We start from the raw sequence: 17,831 nt of genomic DNA, 5'->3' as shown, positions 1-17,831 counted from the left end.
ATAGCAGCTCTGGTGTTCCTTTTTTCCAAGTTTCCAATGTTCACAGGTACGGATTTAACATTCAGAGCACAAATCTTGTAACATACGTTTTTATTGTGCTTTATTTAGACATCGCAATCACCAAGAAGTCCCATGATGCAACAGATGAGGCCTACCACGCGCCCAACACTCGGTAATCTCTCGCCCATGTCCTTCAGTAGCTTAACCTTAAAAGAGGCAGGCTGTCTTGGACCATCTCACAGCCCCCTTCCCCAGTAACTTGCCATGCCCTTTTTTTTTTTAAACTTGGCATGCACGTAGAGACACAACTTTAACCACTACCAGCCGGGGACTCCGGGATCGGAGCCGTATGGTTTATATGTGTGGCCGGGGTCTCCGAACTCGGACAAAGGAAACAGGGCCCTGTAACAAAAGACCGTACTCCGAACAAAAGACCAGGCTGCTGGGCATGACCGGCATTTTTCACTCTCAAAAGTGGTGATAATCCAGTGTTATTTTGAAACCGTATACCAGGGTTTGGGGTATTTAGAGCAAGCGGATTACCACCGGGGACAAAAGCTCTCCACCACCGCAGCGATGAGCCACACAGCACCGCTGCATGCTAATCTGGCCCCTATTGAAAAGAGGTCAGCAGTGCACTGAGCCAGGTTCGTGAACAAAAGACAGCTGTATAACACCGCACAATCTGGGCTCTGTTTACAAGGCTGCAGGCCTGGCTGAAATATTCGGGCGTCAATGAAGGTCAGCTGTCAACTTAGCGTAGTGCCTGAAGATTACTCCGTGCGGCTATAAACGACTGTTAAATGGAATGATAAATTGTTGAAGGATTTTGAAAACGGAAAAAATGATAGTCATGCCGGCCCAGCATCCTCAACGTTGAAAAATGCCCCGGTCCGAAGTGGTTAATCTGATGTATGGTTTTTGTTATTAGTGTCATTTGAAGTTCAAGGCTACACGAGTACCAGCCCATGTGCATTGGGTATGCCAGAGGAAAAGCATACATTTTAGGCTGACCTTTCTCAAAAAAGTTGGTGTTGTGGAAGAACAGTACGATTTTCACAAAAGTGGGGTCAGAATGACTGCAGTGAGTTACTGGACAACTCCCTAAAGGATAAGCTTGTGAATAACTGCATTACACCAAACGTGCCACCCTCGGGAATTGTCAAAGTGAGATCTTGTGGGCAAGAGCTGCGGTCTTGATTTAACCCCTTCCAGCCGGGATTCTTTTGACTGTGACTGCTGGGCTGCGGTATGCCCAGTATGCAAAGCTCTGTCCAGCAGCAAGCCCACATTGAAACCACAGGTGCATGATGAATAGAATGTATTTGTGGTATGCACTAATCCTCACACAAAGCCACAGCTGTGGAGGCCTCCTAGTATGAAGGGGTTAACAGCAAATATTTTTCCCTCAAATCTAAAACTACAGTACTTCCATTAAAAACCTGTGCATCTGATATTGTACTCCAGATAAGAGAACTGTTTCCTGTTTCTTTGCACTTGTAGGTCCGATGGGTCCACCATCAGGACCTATGATTCACACCAGTGGACCAAACCCGTTCGTGCCTCTGCAGGTATGCCAGTGCCTGTCCCATGTCAACATATTTCTTGCTGTGGTTACCAAGGGAATAAATGTATACCTTGGCTGGCTCCAGAGAATGGAAGCTGACAGTGTCCTTTGCCGAACCCATTCAAAAAATATCTTCTGAGTCAGAAAGTCAAAACAATTTAAGAAATACATAAATTTTCAATGATATTGTTCAACAAGTTTAGTTCTTTTTATTTTCAAATACCCCTCTAGGAAATTATGGTATGTGCCACTGTACGTCTGTGCATAGCCCTAACAGTGCCAAATCCTCTGATGTCAATATGATTTTACATACATCCGAGGAACTAGGGTTAAGCAACCATTTAAGTCTGGCTGCACGGCAGTGTCTCGACCAACAGGAATAGCTAAACTGTCTTTGTTATTTATGAATGGTTCTTAGTAATAAGTCAATTCCATTTAGTTCACCATTCATTCTACCTGACAGTTCACAATTTCTATTTGTCGAGGGCCCATCTTTGGGTAGTTTCAACAGATAAAACTACGATCTGATTTTAAACATACTTCGTTTCCTGTGAAGTTTAAACTGAAATTTTTATGGACCTAAACTCTCATACATGACAGTTTTTGACCTAAATATTGCCAGACAGGCACGTGCAATACAAACAAAAGCCCAAAGTTCATTGTACATTGGCACCGTTCCGTTTGGAATCGCATCACACAGTGTGAATTGTGCGTGCTAATGTTCAGAGATTTAGTACTATTCTCGAGAGACGCATTCTGTAGAAAGCGTGACAGGGGTGTATAAAAATGACAGAAAATTGATGAACAAAACTGGGAAATAAATAAGTTTTGAACTTTGAATTATTTCCCCCTGAAAAGGTATTTATGAGTGGGAAGGAAAGAGTGATTGAAGGGTTACAAAGAAGTATGTTTATCAGCAGCTAGGGATCAGGGGATGAACCGCTGTTCATTATAATTCTTAGATCATTTCCTGTTTCAATCATCTAAGTTTCATTTGATTCCATTACACTTTCTTTCCCTAATTCATGTGGAAGCCTTGCAAACAGTGCCCTCATATTTCATTGTCTACAGAGCATTGCATTATTAACAATGTGTATCTTCTGTCTTGAATTTACTGAAGCTAGTTTGAAGAGTTTGTTCCCCCTTGTTCAGGTAACCAAGCAACTAAATTCCCCACAGAGATTGACATCTATAGAGGCAGAAGCTACATCAGGTACGACACCCCCCAGACAACAAATGGAATACCCTGCTCAGGCTCCACCGTCCCAGGGTGCACCCCCTTCTAGCAGAGTGGACCTGGCCGCAACAGACCAATCAGGGATCAAGGATAATTCCCACCAAAGCTCCCGGAGGGAGCTCGACTTTGGCAGCAGTACCGTCAACACCGTCGCACACAGCACTGAAGTAGTTGCGTCTGTGGAGCATCGAAAACCAAGCATAGATGAAACATTGGGAGCAGTCCATTCAGAGCGGAGGGCGTCCACTGGTGGTCCTGCCAGACACCGCCGAGTTTCCTCCAAGGCCAAACTTGCCATTAATTTTGGTGGGAAACCTGAACAGGATTGAGGTCCGTCAGGTCAAAGTGTGACCTCAGTGTGCTGAAACTGAACACTGAAGTTCATTCCAAAGTTAATGCATTTTGTTTTCTTCAGAAACTCAGAAGTAAAACTATTTTTAAAATCAATTGACTTGTTTTGCTGTTTATGACCCACTAAGTATTTAAAAAATGTTCATTTCCCTCCAATAGAAAGCATGAACATGTAGTGGAATCATTTCTTTACTCTTTTTAATGCTTGTTCAAATACATCTAATATTTTTAATCTATTTTGCAGTAATGTAGTTAGTTATATGACGTGGTACACATCAACACCCAGAGTGACGATTCTTGCCTGTTTTCAGCACAATTTTTTAAAATTCTGAAGTCAGCATTGATGGAAGTGGATGTGGAACTAAGAAATGCAAACATTTTGAAAGGGATGGTGGATCTTAAACGTCACTGTATAGTTGAAATGCTCACGGATGTTCATGGATGTGTCACTTTGGATACCAGATTGATCCATGAAAATGCAGACATTTTTTAAGAGTGAAACGCTGCTGACAGTTTGGTTTTTAAAGCTTGTCAAATTTATGTACTGTATTTGAGGTAAAAGAGAAATATGAAATGAAACATTTACCGGGTGGAATTGGGCTCTGACAAGTTTGGTTACATGTACATGTACTTAATATAAATGTTGGGCGTGTTTGGTCGGTCGGCCAGAATGTTGGTGGGATTGAGTTGCACTATCATTTGATCCAATGACATGTCTGACTCGACATCCCGTCGCTGAAAGTCTTCCACAGCTGTGAATGTTTAAGGGTAATCGTCTGCCATGGAGATTATTGACAGATCATACAGTCGGATTGACTGATTGCACAGTAATTGAGTGATTGTGCAGAACGACTGAACATGCCTAACATAAACACTGCCAAAAGTAAATTGAAATTAACCTAAAAGATCAAAATTCTTCATTTTTTTGGGTGGAATTTTGGTCTTTCTTTTAAACAGTATGCTAGTGAAGGTTGAACCACTCTCATTATAACATGGTTGCTGGAAGCTGGAACCTTGTTGAAGTTTGTTCTACATGTAAACCAGAGCCTCGTTATCAAATGGATTGGAAAATAAAAAGCAAAAGAATTCCAGAAATGTTGGCTTTAATCTTTTTTGTTGTAGCAGTATTTTGTTATAAAAACTCCTTACACTGACAATTGAATGTAAAAACAATGCAGGATGGAATCCATGCTGAATATTTTTTCATTTCATGGGAAATTAGTAGTCAGAATTTTAGAATCATTGGGGACAATAAGCAGTTGAACCACTAGAAATAGTAGACTTGTGTTATTTGAATTCAGACTTGTAATTGTATTCCCCCCCATGAATATTCATGTGCTCAGATCTGCTGTGCAGAGGTACTGGCAAGGGTTTAAACCCATCATTAAAAATTTCCTGCATGCATGACTACTATTGAGGCATGCAAGTCGTATTTTCAATAAATTGGGTGACATGGTTTAGGAAACTTTGACATTTATTATATGCAATAAATAATAAAGAATATTTACATCGTTTGATTTGATGAAAAGGCATTGAAACATTACTTTCTGCATAACTTACAGTGTCTTTGGACAAAATTCAACACATTTTGATTTGACTTTCAGATAAGTCATGTCAAGATACACTAGTTAACATTGTGTACTCAATAAAAATTGAGTACCTTGAAAAGTTGTCCTTTCAATTCGTCGGTTGCTTCACAGACTGACTTATGGATAATTGCTGCATCTCAAACTGTCATATCATGTGTACAAAGTCCATGGATGGCACATGTACGTCACTTCACAGTGCACCATAACTATCCTATAAGTCACTTCCTGGTGAAACTGACAAAGTTTCCTTGAAAAAGACATAAAATGCCTTTCTGCAGCAGTCAAAAAAAATCGTCAGACTCAAAAGTTAATAGCAAAAGGATTGACTGTGATGAAAGATAATTTTATTGGTTGAATGATAAACTATTTACTTTTGAGTATTTTAAATCAATCAAAATGTCAAAAAAAAATCCAAACCTTAAATGTATGAATTTCAGGAAGATCATTTGATCAGGATAAGATGAATACATACTGAACACTGCCATTGTTATCCTTTATATTAAGTTTGATAAAACAGAATAGCGATGATGTGTTAACGCGTCCTCTGAGGGTAAGAGCTACTGTATCACTGGGATTGGCTCAAGTAAACCTTTCCTGTAGTCATTGTAACTATTAAAACTAGCCTCTGGGACACCGTGGAGATCCCAGCAATGCATAACTCTATATTCAGGTTCAAAATATCCCTGCTGCCGAAATGCAATGTAAGGCCTGCAAAAGTTGGATTGAAAAAGAAACCGTGATAACAATATAAAAAGGTGCAGACTATTACTGAATCATCACAGTTGCTGTTGAAACCTGGGTGGGGGGCAGTGTGACCAAATTGGATGAGTGTTACGGAGATACATGTATGACATCTCGGATACAGCTCATAAACACCTGAGTGAGTCACCGTTATCTGACTGGTGTGTTGTCAATCACGTCATCGCCTTATTCTCTGTATTCAGTAGGGGGACCATCCCATCTGCCTATTGCACTACGCGAGCTTTAAAAGTAGGCACAGTTGCCGCTCTGTATAAACACAGGCAAAGGATGTCATTCCACACGTGTGCTGAGAAAGGCACAGTCGTGGCTCCTCACACAAACAAAATTCCAGTTGTGATTCGGAGTGTGGAAACTTCAATTCCAGCCTGTTAATTCCAAGCTGTGAATGTAAACTGGCGTCTTGGTACTCAAGGAAGTTTTATTTGAGCATTGTATGCATCACACAGTGGATGTCTCACACTCCTTAAAAAGGACCATTCAGTTTATCACCTCATAGACATTTTTCTGACCTCTGCACTCATAGACCTTTAGTATCTGTATACTGATGGTTTGGTTTTTTTTGGCTCCTTGAATTCACTGTCAAGTTGTGTCATCGTCTTGACTGCTGCGATGCCGATCCAGCTCCATGGCTAGCTCCTCAATGTACTGACCACTGATATCCTGAGAGGGGACACAAAAGAACAGGAAGTCTACTTCCAAAGCCTCCCTGACAATCGTCATACACAAAGGGCAGATCCAGAACCAAATTCTTTAGGGGAGTGGAACTCCCAAGTAATTTCCAATAATTTCTGATATGCAACAGTTTGGCCTTTTATGTGCTGTTTGGAAAGAAGGGAAATGAAAAAGTCCCCCCAAATTACTTTGTTTTCTTATGATCCAAAACCAACAAAATTTGCTCCATGGCTATCGGAGCGCCATGAACCCACCCCTCCATCCGGATCTGCCATTGCCCTACAGGGGTGTGGTTGGGGAATGAACAAAGTCTTTGCAACATCCCACACAGGAGTGCTAACAATAACTATAAAACTAAATGTTCAGGGCTTTCTAATAGCATGGACACTGGGGTGGGGGTGATTGCTTCCCCCCTCCAGAAAAAAATATTCCAAACTAAAAAAGACAAAGCAAAAGAAATGATAAGAGACTGAAGGGTATAAAAATCACCAATTTGTAGGAGAAGTCTTCGAAATTGACATTCTTCAACTGTTAATGATTTAGCAGTTCGTTGCTAATGAGTGCTCGCCCCCATGAAAATTTGTCCCCCTTATAAGCCTTAATAATGAAAATCATGCATTTTGGGGGTCCTGAAATGCTTCGTAGCAACCGACTACGCCTCTACAGGCCTAAAGTTTTGCCGTCCAGAGCTTCTAGTGACCACTCACCATGAATTTCTGCAGCTTGTTATCAGTGAAGGTTGAGTGGTCTTTCTCTGCTTGCAGTCTCTTGACCATGGATGTCATCTGCAGCTTGGTCTTTTGGTGGTCAGCCTCGGCCTGTCTGGCTAGGTGACTCAAAGCCTGTCTGCTGGCCTGTAAAAATATAAACGAAATAAAAAAACGGAAAATGAAATTGGCTTTCACGGATCCAGCTGCTGGATTTACAGACAATCTCATTGAGAAGTTCCCAAAGCATTTCAATGACTTTGCCAACACAGTACTGCCCTTTAAAATAGAAGCTGCCGCAGGGAATAATGATGTAGCAAGCGTGTTAATCCTTACAAACCCACCTGCCTATCATATCCCTAAACAGCTTTCTTTCTGAGTAGCAGGCTTCATCATTCCTTGTGGCAACTACCTTGATCAAATTCCCAGCCCTTGTGCCTGTTCAACAGTCTTCCTTCTCTCTTGTACCAACCCTGAACACATCAGTACCCTCTGTGTATGTTCTGCAGGCTTCACTCCCCCAAATGTTATCATGTACCTAGCTTCTGCACTTGTTCTGAAGCCTTCATGGTCCTTATCCTACCCTGATCATATCCCTAGCCCCCTGTGTCTGCTCTGCTGCCTTCATTCTCTCTCACCTACCCTGATCATATCCCTAGCCCTCTGTGTCTGCTCTGCGGCCTTCATTCTCTCCCACCTACCCTGATCATATCCCTAGCCCTCTGTGTCTGCTCTGCTGCCTTCATTCTCTCCCACCTACCCTGATCATATCCCTAGCCCTCTGTGTCTGCTCTGCTGCCTTCATTCTCTCCCACCTACCCTGATCATATCCCTAGCCCTCTGTGTCTGTTCTGCAGCGTTCATTCTCTCTCACCTACCCTGATCATATCCCTAGCCCTCTGTGTCTGCTCTGCTGCCTTCATTCTCTCTCACCTACCCTGATCATATCCCTAGCCCTCTGTGTCTGCTGTGGCCTTCACTCTCTTCACCTACCCTGATCATATCCCTAGCCCTCTGTGGCTGCTCTGCTGCCTTCATTCTCTCTCACCTACCCTGATCATATCCCTAGCCCTCTGTGTCGGCTCTGCAGCCTTCAATCTCTCCCACCTCCCCTGCTCCTATCCCTCGCCCTCTGTGTCTGCTCTGCAGCCTCCAATCTCTCCCTCCTACCCTGATCATATCCCTAGCCCTCTGTGTCTCCTCTGCTGCCTTCATTCTCTCCCACCTACCCTGATCATATCCCTAGCCCTCTGTGTCTGCTCTGCAGCCTTCATTCTCTCCCACCTACCCTGATCATATCCCTAGCCCCCTGTGTCTGCTCTGCTGCCTTCATTCTCTCTCACCTACCCTGATCATATCCCTAGCCCTCTGTGTCTGCTCTGCTGCCTTCATTCTCTCCCACCTACCCTGATCATATCCCTAGCCCTCTGTGTCTCCTCTGCTGCCTTCATTCTCTCCCACCTACCCTGATCATATCCCTAGCCCTCTGTGTCTGCTCTGCTGCCTTCATTCTCTCTCACCTACCCTGATCATATCCCTAGCCCTCTGTGTCTGCTCTGCTGCCTTCATTCTCTCCCACCTACCCTGATCATATCCCTAGCCCTCTGTGTCTGCTCTGCTGCCTTCATTCTCTCCAACCTACCCTGATCATATCCCTAGCCCTCTGTGTCTGCTCTGCGGCCTTCATTCTCTCTCACCTACCCTGATCATATCCCTAGCCCTCTGTGTCTCCTCTGCTGCCTTCATTCTCTCCCACCTACCCTGATCATATCCCTAGCCCTCTGTGTCTGCTCTGCTGCCTTCATTCTCTCTCACCTACCCTGATCATATCCCTAGCCCTCTGTGTCTGCTCTGCAGCCTTCAATCTCTCCCACCTACCCTGATCATATCCCTAGCCCTCTGTGTCTGCTCTGCAGCCTTCAATCTCTCCCACCTACCCTGATCATATCCCTAGCCCTCTGTGTCTGCTCTGCGGCCTTCATTCTCTCCCACCTACCCTGATCATATCCCTAGCCCTCTGTGTCTGCTCTGCTGCCTTCATTCTCTCTCACCTACCCTGATCATATCCCTAGCCCTCTGTGTCTGCTCTGCGCCTTCATTCTCTCTCACCTACCCTGATCATATCCCTAGCCCTCTGTGTCTGCTCTGCTGCCTTCATTCTCTCTCACCTACCCTGATCATATCCCTAGCCCTCTGTGTCTGCTCTGCGCCTTCATTCTCTTCCACCTACCCTGATCATATCCCTAGCCCTCTGTGTCTGCTCTGCTGCCTTCATTCTCTCCCACCTACCCTGATCATATCCCTAGCCCTCTGTGTCTGTTCTGCAGCCTTCATTCTCTCTCACCTACCCTGATCATATCCCTAGCCCTCTGTGTCTGCTCTGCTGCCTTCATTCTCTTCCACCTACCCTGATCATATCCCTAGCCCTCTGTGTCTGCTCTGCTGCCTTCATTCTCTCCCACCTACCCTGATCATATCCCTAGCCCTCTGTGTCTGCTCTGCTGCCTTCATTCTCTCCCACCTACCCTGATCATATCCCTAGCCCTCTGTGTCTGTTCTGCAGCCTTCATTCTCTCTCACCTACCCTGATCATATCCCTAGCCCTCTGTGTCTGCTCTGCTGCCTTCATTCTCTCTCACCTACCCTGATCATATCCCTAGCCCTCTGTGTCTGCTGTGGCCTTCACTCTCTTCACCTACCCTGATCATATCCCTAGCCCTCTGTGTCTGCTCTGCGGCCTTCATTCTCTCTCACCTACCCTGATCATATCCCTAGCCCTCTGTGTCTCCTCTGCTGCCTTCATTCTCTCCAACCTACCCTGATCATATCCCTAGCCCTCTGTGTCTGCTCTGCGCCTTCATTCTCTCTCACCTACCCTGATCATATCCCTAGCCCTCTGTGTCTGCTCTGCTGCCTTCATTCTCTTCACCTACCCTGATCATATCCCTAGCCCTCTGTGTCTGCTCTGCGGCCTTCATTCTCTCCCACCTACCCTGATCATATCCCTAGCCCTCTGTGTCTGCTCTGCAGCCTTCATTCTCTCCAACCTACCCTGATCATATCCCTAGCCCTCTGTGTCTGCTCTGCGGCCTTCATTCTCTCCTGTAGCAACTGCTGCTGCTGTTCCGCATTGTTCCTCTCCAGTTGGGTCTGTCTCTGCCGTGCTTCAGTGAGCTCCTGCTGGAGGGCATCATGCCGGGCCTTGAACCATGAGTGGGCCTCCTGAAGGTTGGCCGTGATCTGGAGGTATTCATTGATAGATTCCCATAACCAACTACATGTAGCTTAGGTTGTCTTTACAAATGGACAAAACTTACTGACCAAAGAACATGTTTCTTCACAAGCCGGACACTGCAAAAAAGCAGTATGAAACTTCAACATCCTCACCATGTAGAGGGCCATGGTCCAGCTAACCATAGAATGGCGCATTTATGAATATTGTTCTGTGTTGTATGCTGTGGCTTATTCTGAAGCACCCAACTCTAAACTGAAGATGATTCTGCAAGACTGTTGTTCAAGTTTAGCCTTTGGAATAGTGTGCAACACTTTGTCAGAAGGGATTTCAAGCTATTCATGGTGACAGACAACTAAGGGGGAAAGCTTGCGGTAACACCATGCAAGGATACAATCTCTTTGTGAGTCTTTATGGTTCATGGTTCTTTTCAGAACCATACAGACTCACAAAGAGATCGTATCCTTGCATGGTGCTACCACAAGCTTTCCACCTTACTTGTCAGAAATTGTGTTATTTCTATCCAGGAGTAAAATGGGTACCTGTGAAGACCGAAGTCTGACAATTCCGAATTTTTACCGAAATACATGTAGCAGTGTCAAGCTGCATGCTCCCCAGGAACCTGAGATTGGCAACATGGGACGTAACATGCCCAGCGCTGTATGGTGCGACCAAAACCATCGCATATGCACCTAAAGATAATGATATGCGACGAAATGTTTAATTCTTGTCACCAATGGTGACCATGATTTGTGCCCGTTTAGTCACCCACCTTGTCAGTCATATTCCACGAATGATCGCTGCCCAGTTTTCTTCTACATGCAATGTGTGTCTTTATGATCAAGCGGTTTTCCTCCGTCTTCCTACGTACACAGCATAGCTCACGTTAACTGCAGCGTACATGTAGCTTACATGTAGGTACATACACGCACGTACAGGTACTAGGTACCCGAGTTGACCGGTTTGTGGTCGCACGCTGAATAGAGTGTGTATGGGGAGCTGAGATGTGCGTATTCATGAGATGCAATAGCAGTCTATGCACCCCACGTTTCCAGCGCCGGTCCCAGGTACCAAATGCTCGAATGTAAGAGAACAAACATGCCTTGTCTTTTCTTTCAGCTCTTTTTCATATAACATGGGTGCCACTTTTGATTTATTCCACAAGCACAAAATCCAAAGCCTGTCTGTCCTGTGAATAATTGACAGAATAATGTTTCTGTGTGTTTTGTCAGTTTGTTCACGTAACTTGTGTATTTTGCATATGTGTGTACAGTATGTACAAAAATCCACCTGGCTCCTCATTTTAATTTTCTCTGTAAAGCACTGAAAATGGGCCAAATGAAATCATAGTAATGTCAAGTGCTTCCATCTTATAATACCTAGGAAATGTCTCAAAAGTCAGGAAAACAGCATTCGGCAGGACCATTCCCGCTAGAGCGCTTGCATTCCATAAAATGCTCATTATCAGTGGGAACGGTGAGATTCATGCATAGACAGTGCTGAGGAAGTGTTCCAGTGAGAACGCTGTGTTCCCAATGGAAGGGCCGACCATTACAGAATGAGAACACGGCATTCTAAAGGGAACCTTCTGACACTGGAGATGCTCTCTTGAAGGTGTTACATAAATATCATTGCTGTTTTTAATTCCGTACTTATATGTACATCAGCACACAAAACCTCCTGCTAATGTTCCAGTTAGTTATATGTTCAGAAGCCAAACCATTCTAAAGGCACGTCGATGTCAACTTTTCATATGTCACAGCTCTCAAAAGTGGGTAACAGCAAAAGGTATGTTTAATATAAGGTACTTCCAGCATGAACAGCTTTGTGGCTCACACTGAGGTCGCGTTACTCATGGGTTTTTTGAAGACCAAAGATTACTTGTGAAGCAAGACAAGGCCATTGTGAAGTACAATGCCATAGTTGGCGTGCGTCTGACCTGCATGGATTCGTTGCTTGCTTCCAGCAGTTTCTCCTCAGCATCCCTTTTCTCTTCCTGCATCCTGGCCAGGGCTTCCTGCAAGTCCCTGGCCTGGTGCTGCAGCTGGTTACGCTCTTTCTCTGCCTGCCGGTCTTTCTTCCTGAGGGAAAAAAGGCAAACAGGTCACTTGTGCTTTGGCTCACTCATCAATCTATTTTTGTGAGCTGGCTGATCTGAATATTCATTTACTATGTGAGTTTCCAGGTAATTCTGTTGACGTCCAACATACGTAAACAATTAACAACTTCCTGCCGGGCGACCCCATTTTCGAGTACATAGGCTTTATATGCAGAGCCAGGGAGCCCGGAACTGGGACAAAAGAGTTGGGCCTTATAACAAAAGACCACGCTCAGCACGAAAGACTGAGCTGCTGGGCATTACCGACATTTTTTTGCTCTCAATAGTGGAGATAATCCAGCCTTGTTTTGAAACAGTATACCAGAGTTTGAGGCAATTAGAGTGAGCGGATTACCACCGGGGACAAAAGCGCTCCACCACCGCAGCGATGAGCCACACAGCACCACTGCATACTAATCTGGCCCCTATTGAAAAGAGGTCAGCGGTGCACTGTGCCGGTTTCGGGAACAAAAGAATCTTACGTAACACTGCACAATCTGGGCTCTTTTGCCAAGGCTGCAGGCCTGGCTGAAATATTCAGGAGTCAATGAAGGTTACCTGTCAGCTTTAGAGTAGTGTCCAAGGAGTCCTTCATGTGGGTATAAACAGCCATTACATGAAATGAATTTTTGAAGAATTTTGAAAACGGAAAATCTTGAGAAGGACCCGGCATCTTGTCTTGCTCAAGAAAAATCCACCCAGCAGCAAGTGGTTAAAGTGCCCTACACTTCCAAAAACCTACTGTAAGATGACACAGCATTGGTCCAGTGCTGAAAGGTCCTTATGCACGCATGCCGCAAACTGACAAACAACCTTAGGGCGTTACTCTGAGCTTGTGAGAAATACTCAATTGAAACAGATCATTTTCTAGACTATTTTATTTGTATAATTTATTGGGGGATCAATACACATTTATTCTATACCCATAACTTTTGGCCCAATTTCACGTTTAAATGATATTTTCAATGACTGCATTTTTTTCAATAAGAACCTTATATTACCGACAAGATGAAAGAAATGTTTCATGTTTGTGTTCATTTTCCAAGTTGGAAAGTGGGTACCCAAATGTGCACTGGGGATGATATCAGAGGTACTTGTACCGACATCTACATGTAGTTTCCAAATTAATCTTAAATGTAAACCCCTGAAACCTACCAACACAACCAAATAAGTCTGGATTCCAACCACAAATGTGGTTGTTGCTGATGTTGCTGATGCTGGGCAGGCATAATTATCATTTTTTTCTGTTTTCAAAATTCTTCAAAAATTCATCATTTCATTTAACGGACTTTCATAGACGTATGAAGTAATCTTGGGCACTAGTCTAAGTTGATAGGTGACCTTCATTGATGCCCAAGTATTTCAGCCAGGCCTGCAGCCTTGTAAAGAGAGCCCAAAATTGTGCCGTGCAATCTAATTTTCTTTTGTTCAAGAACCTGCCACAGTGCGATACTAACCGCTTTTTAATAGGGGCCAGATTAGCGTGCAGCCGGTGCTGTGTGGCTCATCGCTGCGGTGGTGGAGAGCTTTTGTCCCCAGTGGTAATCCGCTCACTCTCAATGCCCCAAACCCTGGTATACAGTTTCAAAACAAGGCTGGAGTATCACCACTTTTGAGAGTGAAAAATGCCGCTCATGCCCAGCAGCCTGGTCTTTTGTTCGGAGTACGGTCTTTTGTCACAGGGCCCTGTTCCCTTTGTCTGAGTTCGGAGACCCCGGCCACACATATAAAGCATACATGTAGGTCTCCGATTCCGGAGTCCCCGGAAGGAAGTGGTTACCCCCTTACGACGGGAATTTCTTTCCGAAAGCCGACTCCAAGAATTCCAACCTCACTTGGCCACGAAGGCCACCTGCCAAACCGCACATTCTCGGTCTGTGGCTCTGCGTGCTCTGCACGCTTTGAATTACACAATGAAAAGGCTGATTGTTTGGTGGCATGCAGCTCTACTCACGCTTCCACATTCCCGTTGCCTCTTTTTAAAGTGGGGACTATTGTGAAGCTGGTGATTATGATGCAAATCCAGTCTTTTCATTTCTGGGCTATACACAAAGGCCAATCACCATATATACAAGAGCCAGAGTCTGCCTTCTTTCACCGTTTTTAGCTCGAGCGTGGGTCGAGAATAATAGCTGAAAAGCGGGCTGAGGATCTCAATTTTTACGGCGGCTCTACCCGCGTCCCGGCACGAAGGGGTTAAAGGAATGACTTGAAGTGGCATTTAACCACTTCGGGCCGGGGCATTTTTCAACGTTGAGGATGCTGGGCCGGCATGACTATCATTTTTTCCGTTTTCAAAATCCTTCAACAATTCATCATCCATTTAACAGTCGTTTATAGCCGCACGGAGTAATCTTCAGGCACTACTCTAAGTTGACAGGTGACCTTCATTGACGCCCGAATATTTCAGCCAGGCCTGCAGCCTTGTAAACAGAGCCCAGATTGTGCGGTGTTATACAACTGTCTTTTGTTTACGAACCTGGCTCAGTGCACTGCTGACCTCTTTTCAATAGGGGCCAGATTAGCATGCAGCGGTGCTGTGTGGCTCATCGCTGCAGTGGTGGAGAGCTTTTGTCCCCGGTGGTAATCCGCTTGCTCTAAATACCCCAAACCCTGGTATACGGTTTCAAAATAACGCTGGATTATCACCACTTTTGAGAGTGAAAAATGCCGCTCATGCCCAGCAGCCTGGTCTTTTGTTCGGAGTACGGTCTTTTGTTACAGGGCCCTGTTTCCTTTGTCCGAGTTCGGAGACCCTGGCCACACATATAAACCATACGGCTCCGATTTCGGAGTCCCCGGCTGGTAGTGGTTAAGACAGGGTCATTATCAGAATATGATCTTCAATGGTGGATGTTCAAAATTACATCACAATACTCTGTCATATCCTGAATTCATAAATACCTCAGACAGTCTCCCTATTCAACAATGTGCAACTTGACCGTGTATAAACATTTGATAATGCCCGCTGAGAAGTGATAATGCCTGCGGCGTAAATCACACGCTGGTGCCTGTATATGAGACAGTTTAATCAATTCTAATTGGTCATGAGTATACGTGCATGCGGCTCACAAAGTCCAAATAACAAGATTCTTTTGGACAACTTGCGCAAGGAATACACCATATAAGGGAGGGGGCTGTTTTGGGAAAATGATAGCAAAATTCTACAACAAAATCGTGGGAAATCCATCATGACTCCTTTTGACTCCCTGACTAAAAAAGGTACATTCAGGAGACTGAATGCTGATAATGCCCTCACCTGCGGCTCAGATGATCAGTTAAAAAAGACATGGCAAAACATAAAAAATGGCCTGTACAAAGGCATGCAATGTACATGTACAATACAGCACACAGAGAAAAACAAAACAATCCCAGAAACCATTACGAAATACACAACAAAAGAAAAGACTCAACAAAAACAACACACAGGTAACCAGTGCAAAATCTGAGTTATATATATAGTGAGTGTGCATGTGATAAAGTTAGAAATGAACTCGTCACCAGCTTCCCACCTGGTGCTGCTTGACAAGCTGTCCTGAGCCTTGGACAGAGCCTGTAGGTCAGCCTGCAATCCAGCCACCTGCTGGACAAAGTTGGCGATGGTCTTGGCTTGCTCGCTGTTCTTGCGGGTGTAGTCTCTCTTGGCAGCTTCCATCTCTGATAACTGCTGGCTGATGTCTTTGATCTGCAGGGAAACCATTATGCCATCCATAAAAAGTGCAAAATACCGGTAGTCACAGTAATGCTCAAAAACCACCCAGCCTGTTACAGGTCCCTAATACTTTTCCTACCCACAACTTCCAAATGTAATACTTGTCTTAATGCCTCAAATTTGTACTTGTAATTCTCACCATACTTCGCAAAATGCTTACAGTCCTGCCCCAAACTCCAAAATATCAAAAAATTTATTGTACACCTGAAGTACAATTAAAAAAGCTCACTAGTTTTGTCTCAAACTTTCCAGAGTACAGCTTGATTTACTGACGCAAATCTCTTAATGCATTTCTTTCTCTTTTGCCCAAGTAACAAACAAACCACAATGACCAAAACCAGGAACAACTTTTATTTTCCCTGGTAACAAATGCTCAAAATATATCCTGGATCTGTTGGTACCAGGTAAAACCAAAAAGTGGTAGGCAAATGGTCATCATTTCAACAAGCTCACTATTGTATAGAGTACCGAAGTGAATACGTCACGCGCACAATTACTGTGTAAAAGGCATTAGCGCGAGAACCAGCGCGTGAACCAACACGTGTGCGTACTCCATTCGTTTGCACTGCACTTTCTGGTTCACAGTGACGTCACACTTTGGTACTCTATTATGCTATCCCAATTTTACAAATGTAATAGTCACTGAACTGACTAATGTATTAAAGACTTCTTGTGCTATCCCGTAGCTCCCAGATTTTATGAAGTATTTAGCCAAACCAATGTGCAATAAATTTGAAACTCCTGTGAAAGTGATTTCACTGTTCACCACAATACCACACCTTCACTGTCATCTCGGCATTCGTCTTCCTCAGCTGGCTACAGCTTTCCAGCTGCGCCTTCAGGCTGCGGATCCGGTCCCGCTGCCGGTTGCACGTCTCCTCCAGGCCGGCCGCCTTGGCGCGCAGCTCGGCGTTGGTCCCCGTCTGCTCCCTCAGCCTGTCTGTCAGCTGCTGGTGGGCCCGCTGCAGCTGGTCCAGCTCCTGGGTGGCATTCTTGAGGGAGGCGTCTCTCCTGCTGGCCAGCTGCTGCTGGAGGGCCAGCAGTTGGTCGCGGGAAGCCTGCAGCTGGTCTTGGAGGTCCGACTTTTCTCTCTCCCTGCAGTGTAGATAGCAAAAGGGAGTTTCTGAAGGCTCTTGGGCCTGGGGTCAAATTAGGCAACCAACCAATGAACAATAAATTGGTCAATTGTTCCAGGTAAGACCATCCACAAGTATCAGCAAATCATTGTTTATTTTTAAGCTTGATAAGCCAGTTGGCCCTGGAATCCAGGCAAAAGGTGCTGACCAGATACCCCTGCACTTGTGTTGGAACCGTACAAACTTACAAGATGGCCTTCGTTAATAACAAGTTATGCAATGATTTTCTTTTCTGATCTTTGTCTTCATTTTCCATTCACCAATAATGAGAATACTTACTTCCTGTTGTCCATAGGGAGCTACATGTAGCTTACAGTTCTTTGATTGCAAATGACCTTGCCTCATCGACAAATCCAAACTGGCTCAATTTGCGGCAGTTTCCTTTTGGTAATTAGCAAGATTACAACAGAGTACCGAAGTGTGACATCATTTTGAACTAGGAAGTGCAGTGCAAACAAATGAGCAAAGTGTGCGCGTTGGTTCACATGCCGGTTCTTGTACTAATGCCTTTTACACATGCACGTGACATATTCCCTGTTAAGCTATAGTGACTTAAATGGGCAGAGCCCCAAGGCAATTGCTGCTTTACATAGTCACTTTCAAACACTTACTGTTGCTACCGAAGCACAACAGAGTTCAGACGGTAAACTCGGAAACTAAACTGGATTACTCTTCTAGGACTGAACTATGACAATTTCCATGACATTTAAAGTCATTTTGCGGAGAAAAATTGTTTGGTATTATGACCTGGAAGACTACCACAGAAAC

General features: G+C 44.5%; 2 protein-coding genes across 9 annotated transcripts in view; one reads left to right on the top strand and one right to left on the bottom strand.

The window, feature by feature from the left end:
- The window catches only part of LOC110984281 (5'-3' exoribonuclease 1-like), a 45,118-nt gene extending 40,868 nt beyond the window's left edge, over nucleotides 1-4,250 (top strand). Inside the window, exons 34-36 of the mRNA XM_087147058.1 lie at nucleotides 109-172; nucleotides 1,504-1,571; nucleotides 2,720-4,250. Of these exons, the coding sequence (XP_087003184.1) occupies nucleotides 109-172; nucleotides 1,504-1,571; nucleotides 2,720-3,133 (546 nt within the window). The 3' untranslated portion in view covers nucleotides 3,134-4,250. The remainder of the gene's footprint in view (nucleotides 1-108; nucleotides 173-1,503; nucleotides 1,572-2,719) is intronic.
- Nucleotides 4,251-4,611: 361 nt separating this feature from the next.
- Nucleotides 4,612-17,831, bottom strand: part of ccdc150 (coiled-coil domain containing 150) — a 74,242-nt gene continuing 61,022 nt past the window's right edge. For 7 of the 8 annotated variants that reach the window (XM_087147059.1, XM_087147064.1, XM_087147065.1 and 4 more), the window contains 6 exons: nucleotides 16,707-17,022; nucleotides 15,728-15,900; nucleotides 12,057-12,198; nucleotides 9,937-10,125; nucleotides 6,886-7,032; nucleotides 4,612-6,166 (listed from right to left, as the gene is read on the bottom strand). In XM_087147059.1, the coding sequence (XP_087003185.1) occupies nucleotides 6,086-6,166; nucleotides 6,886-7,032; nucleotides 9,937-10,125; nucleotides 12,057-12,198; nucleotides 15,728-15,900; nucleotides 16,707-17,022 (1,048 nt within the window). In that variant the 3' untranslated portion in view covers nucleotides 4,612-6,085. Of the gene's footprint in view, nucleotides 6,167-6,885; nucleotides 7,033-9,936; nucleotides 10,126-12,056; nucleotides 12,199-13,671; nucleotides 13,787-15,727; nucleotides 15,901-16,706; nucleotides 17,023-17,831 lie in introns of those variants that run through there. The other variant, XM_087147066.1, reaches the window with a different exon arrangement.

The sequence above is a fragment of the Acanthaster planci genome, linkage group LG16 (assembly GCF_054643075.1).
Source record: "Acanthaster planci isolate LZ-2023a linkage group LG16, COTS_SCS, whole genome shotgun sequence".
NCBI classification, from domain to species: domain Eukaryota; kingdom Metazoa; phylum Echinodermata; class Asteroidea; order Valvatida; family Acanthasteridae; genus Acanthaster; species Acanthaster planci.
Note: the sequence above shows the minus strand (reverse complement) of the source record. Positions and strands in the feature narration are given on the sequence as shown.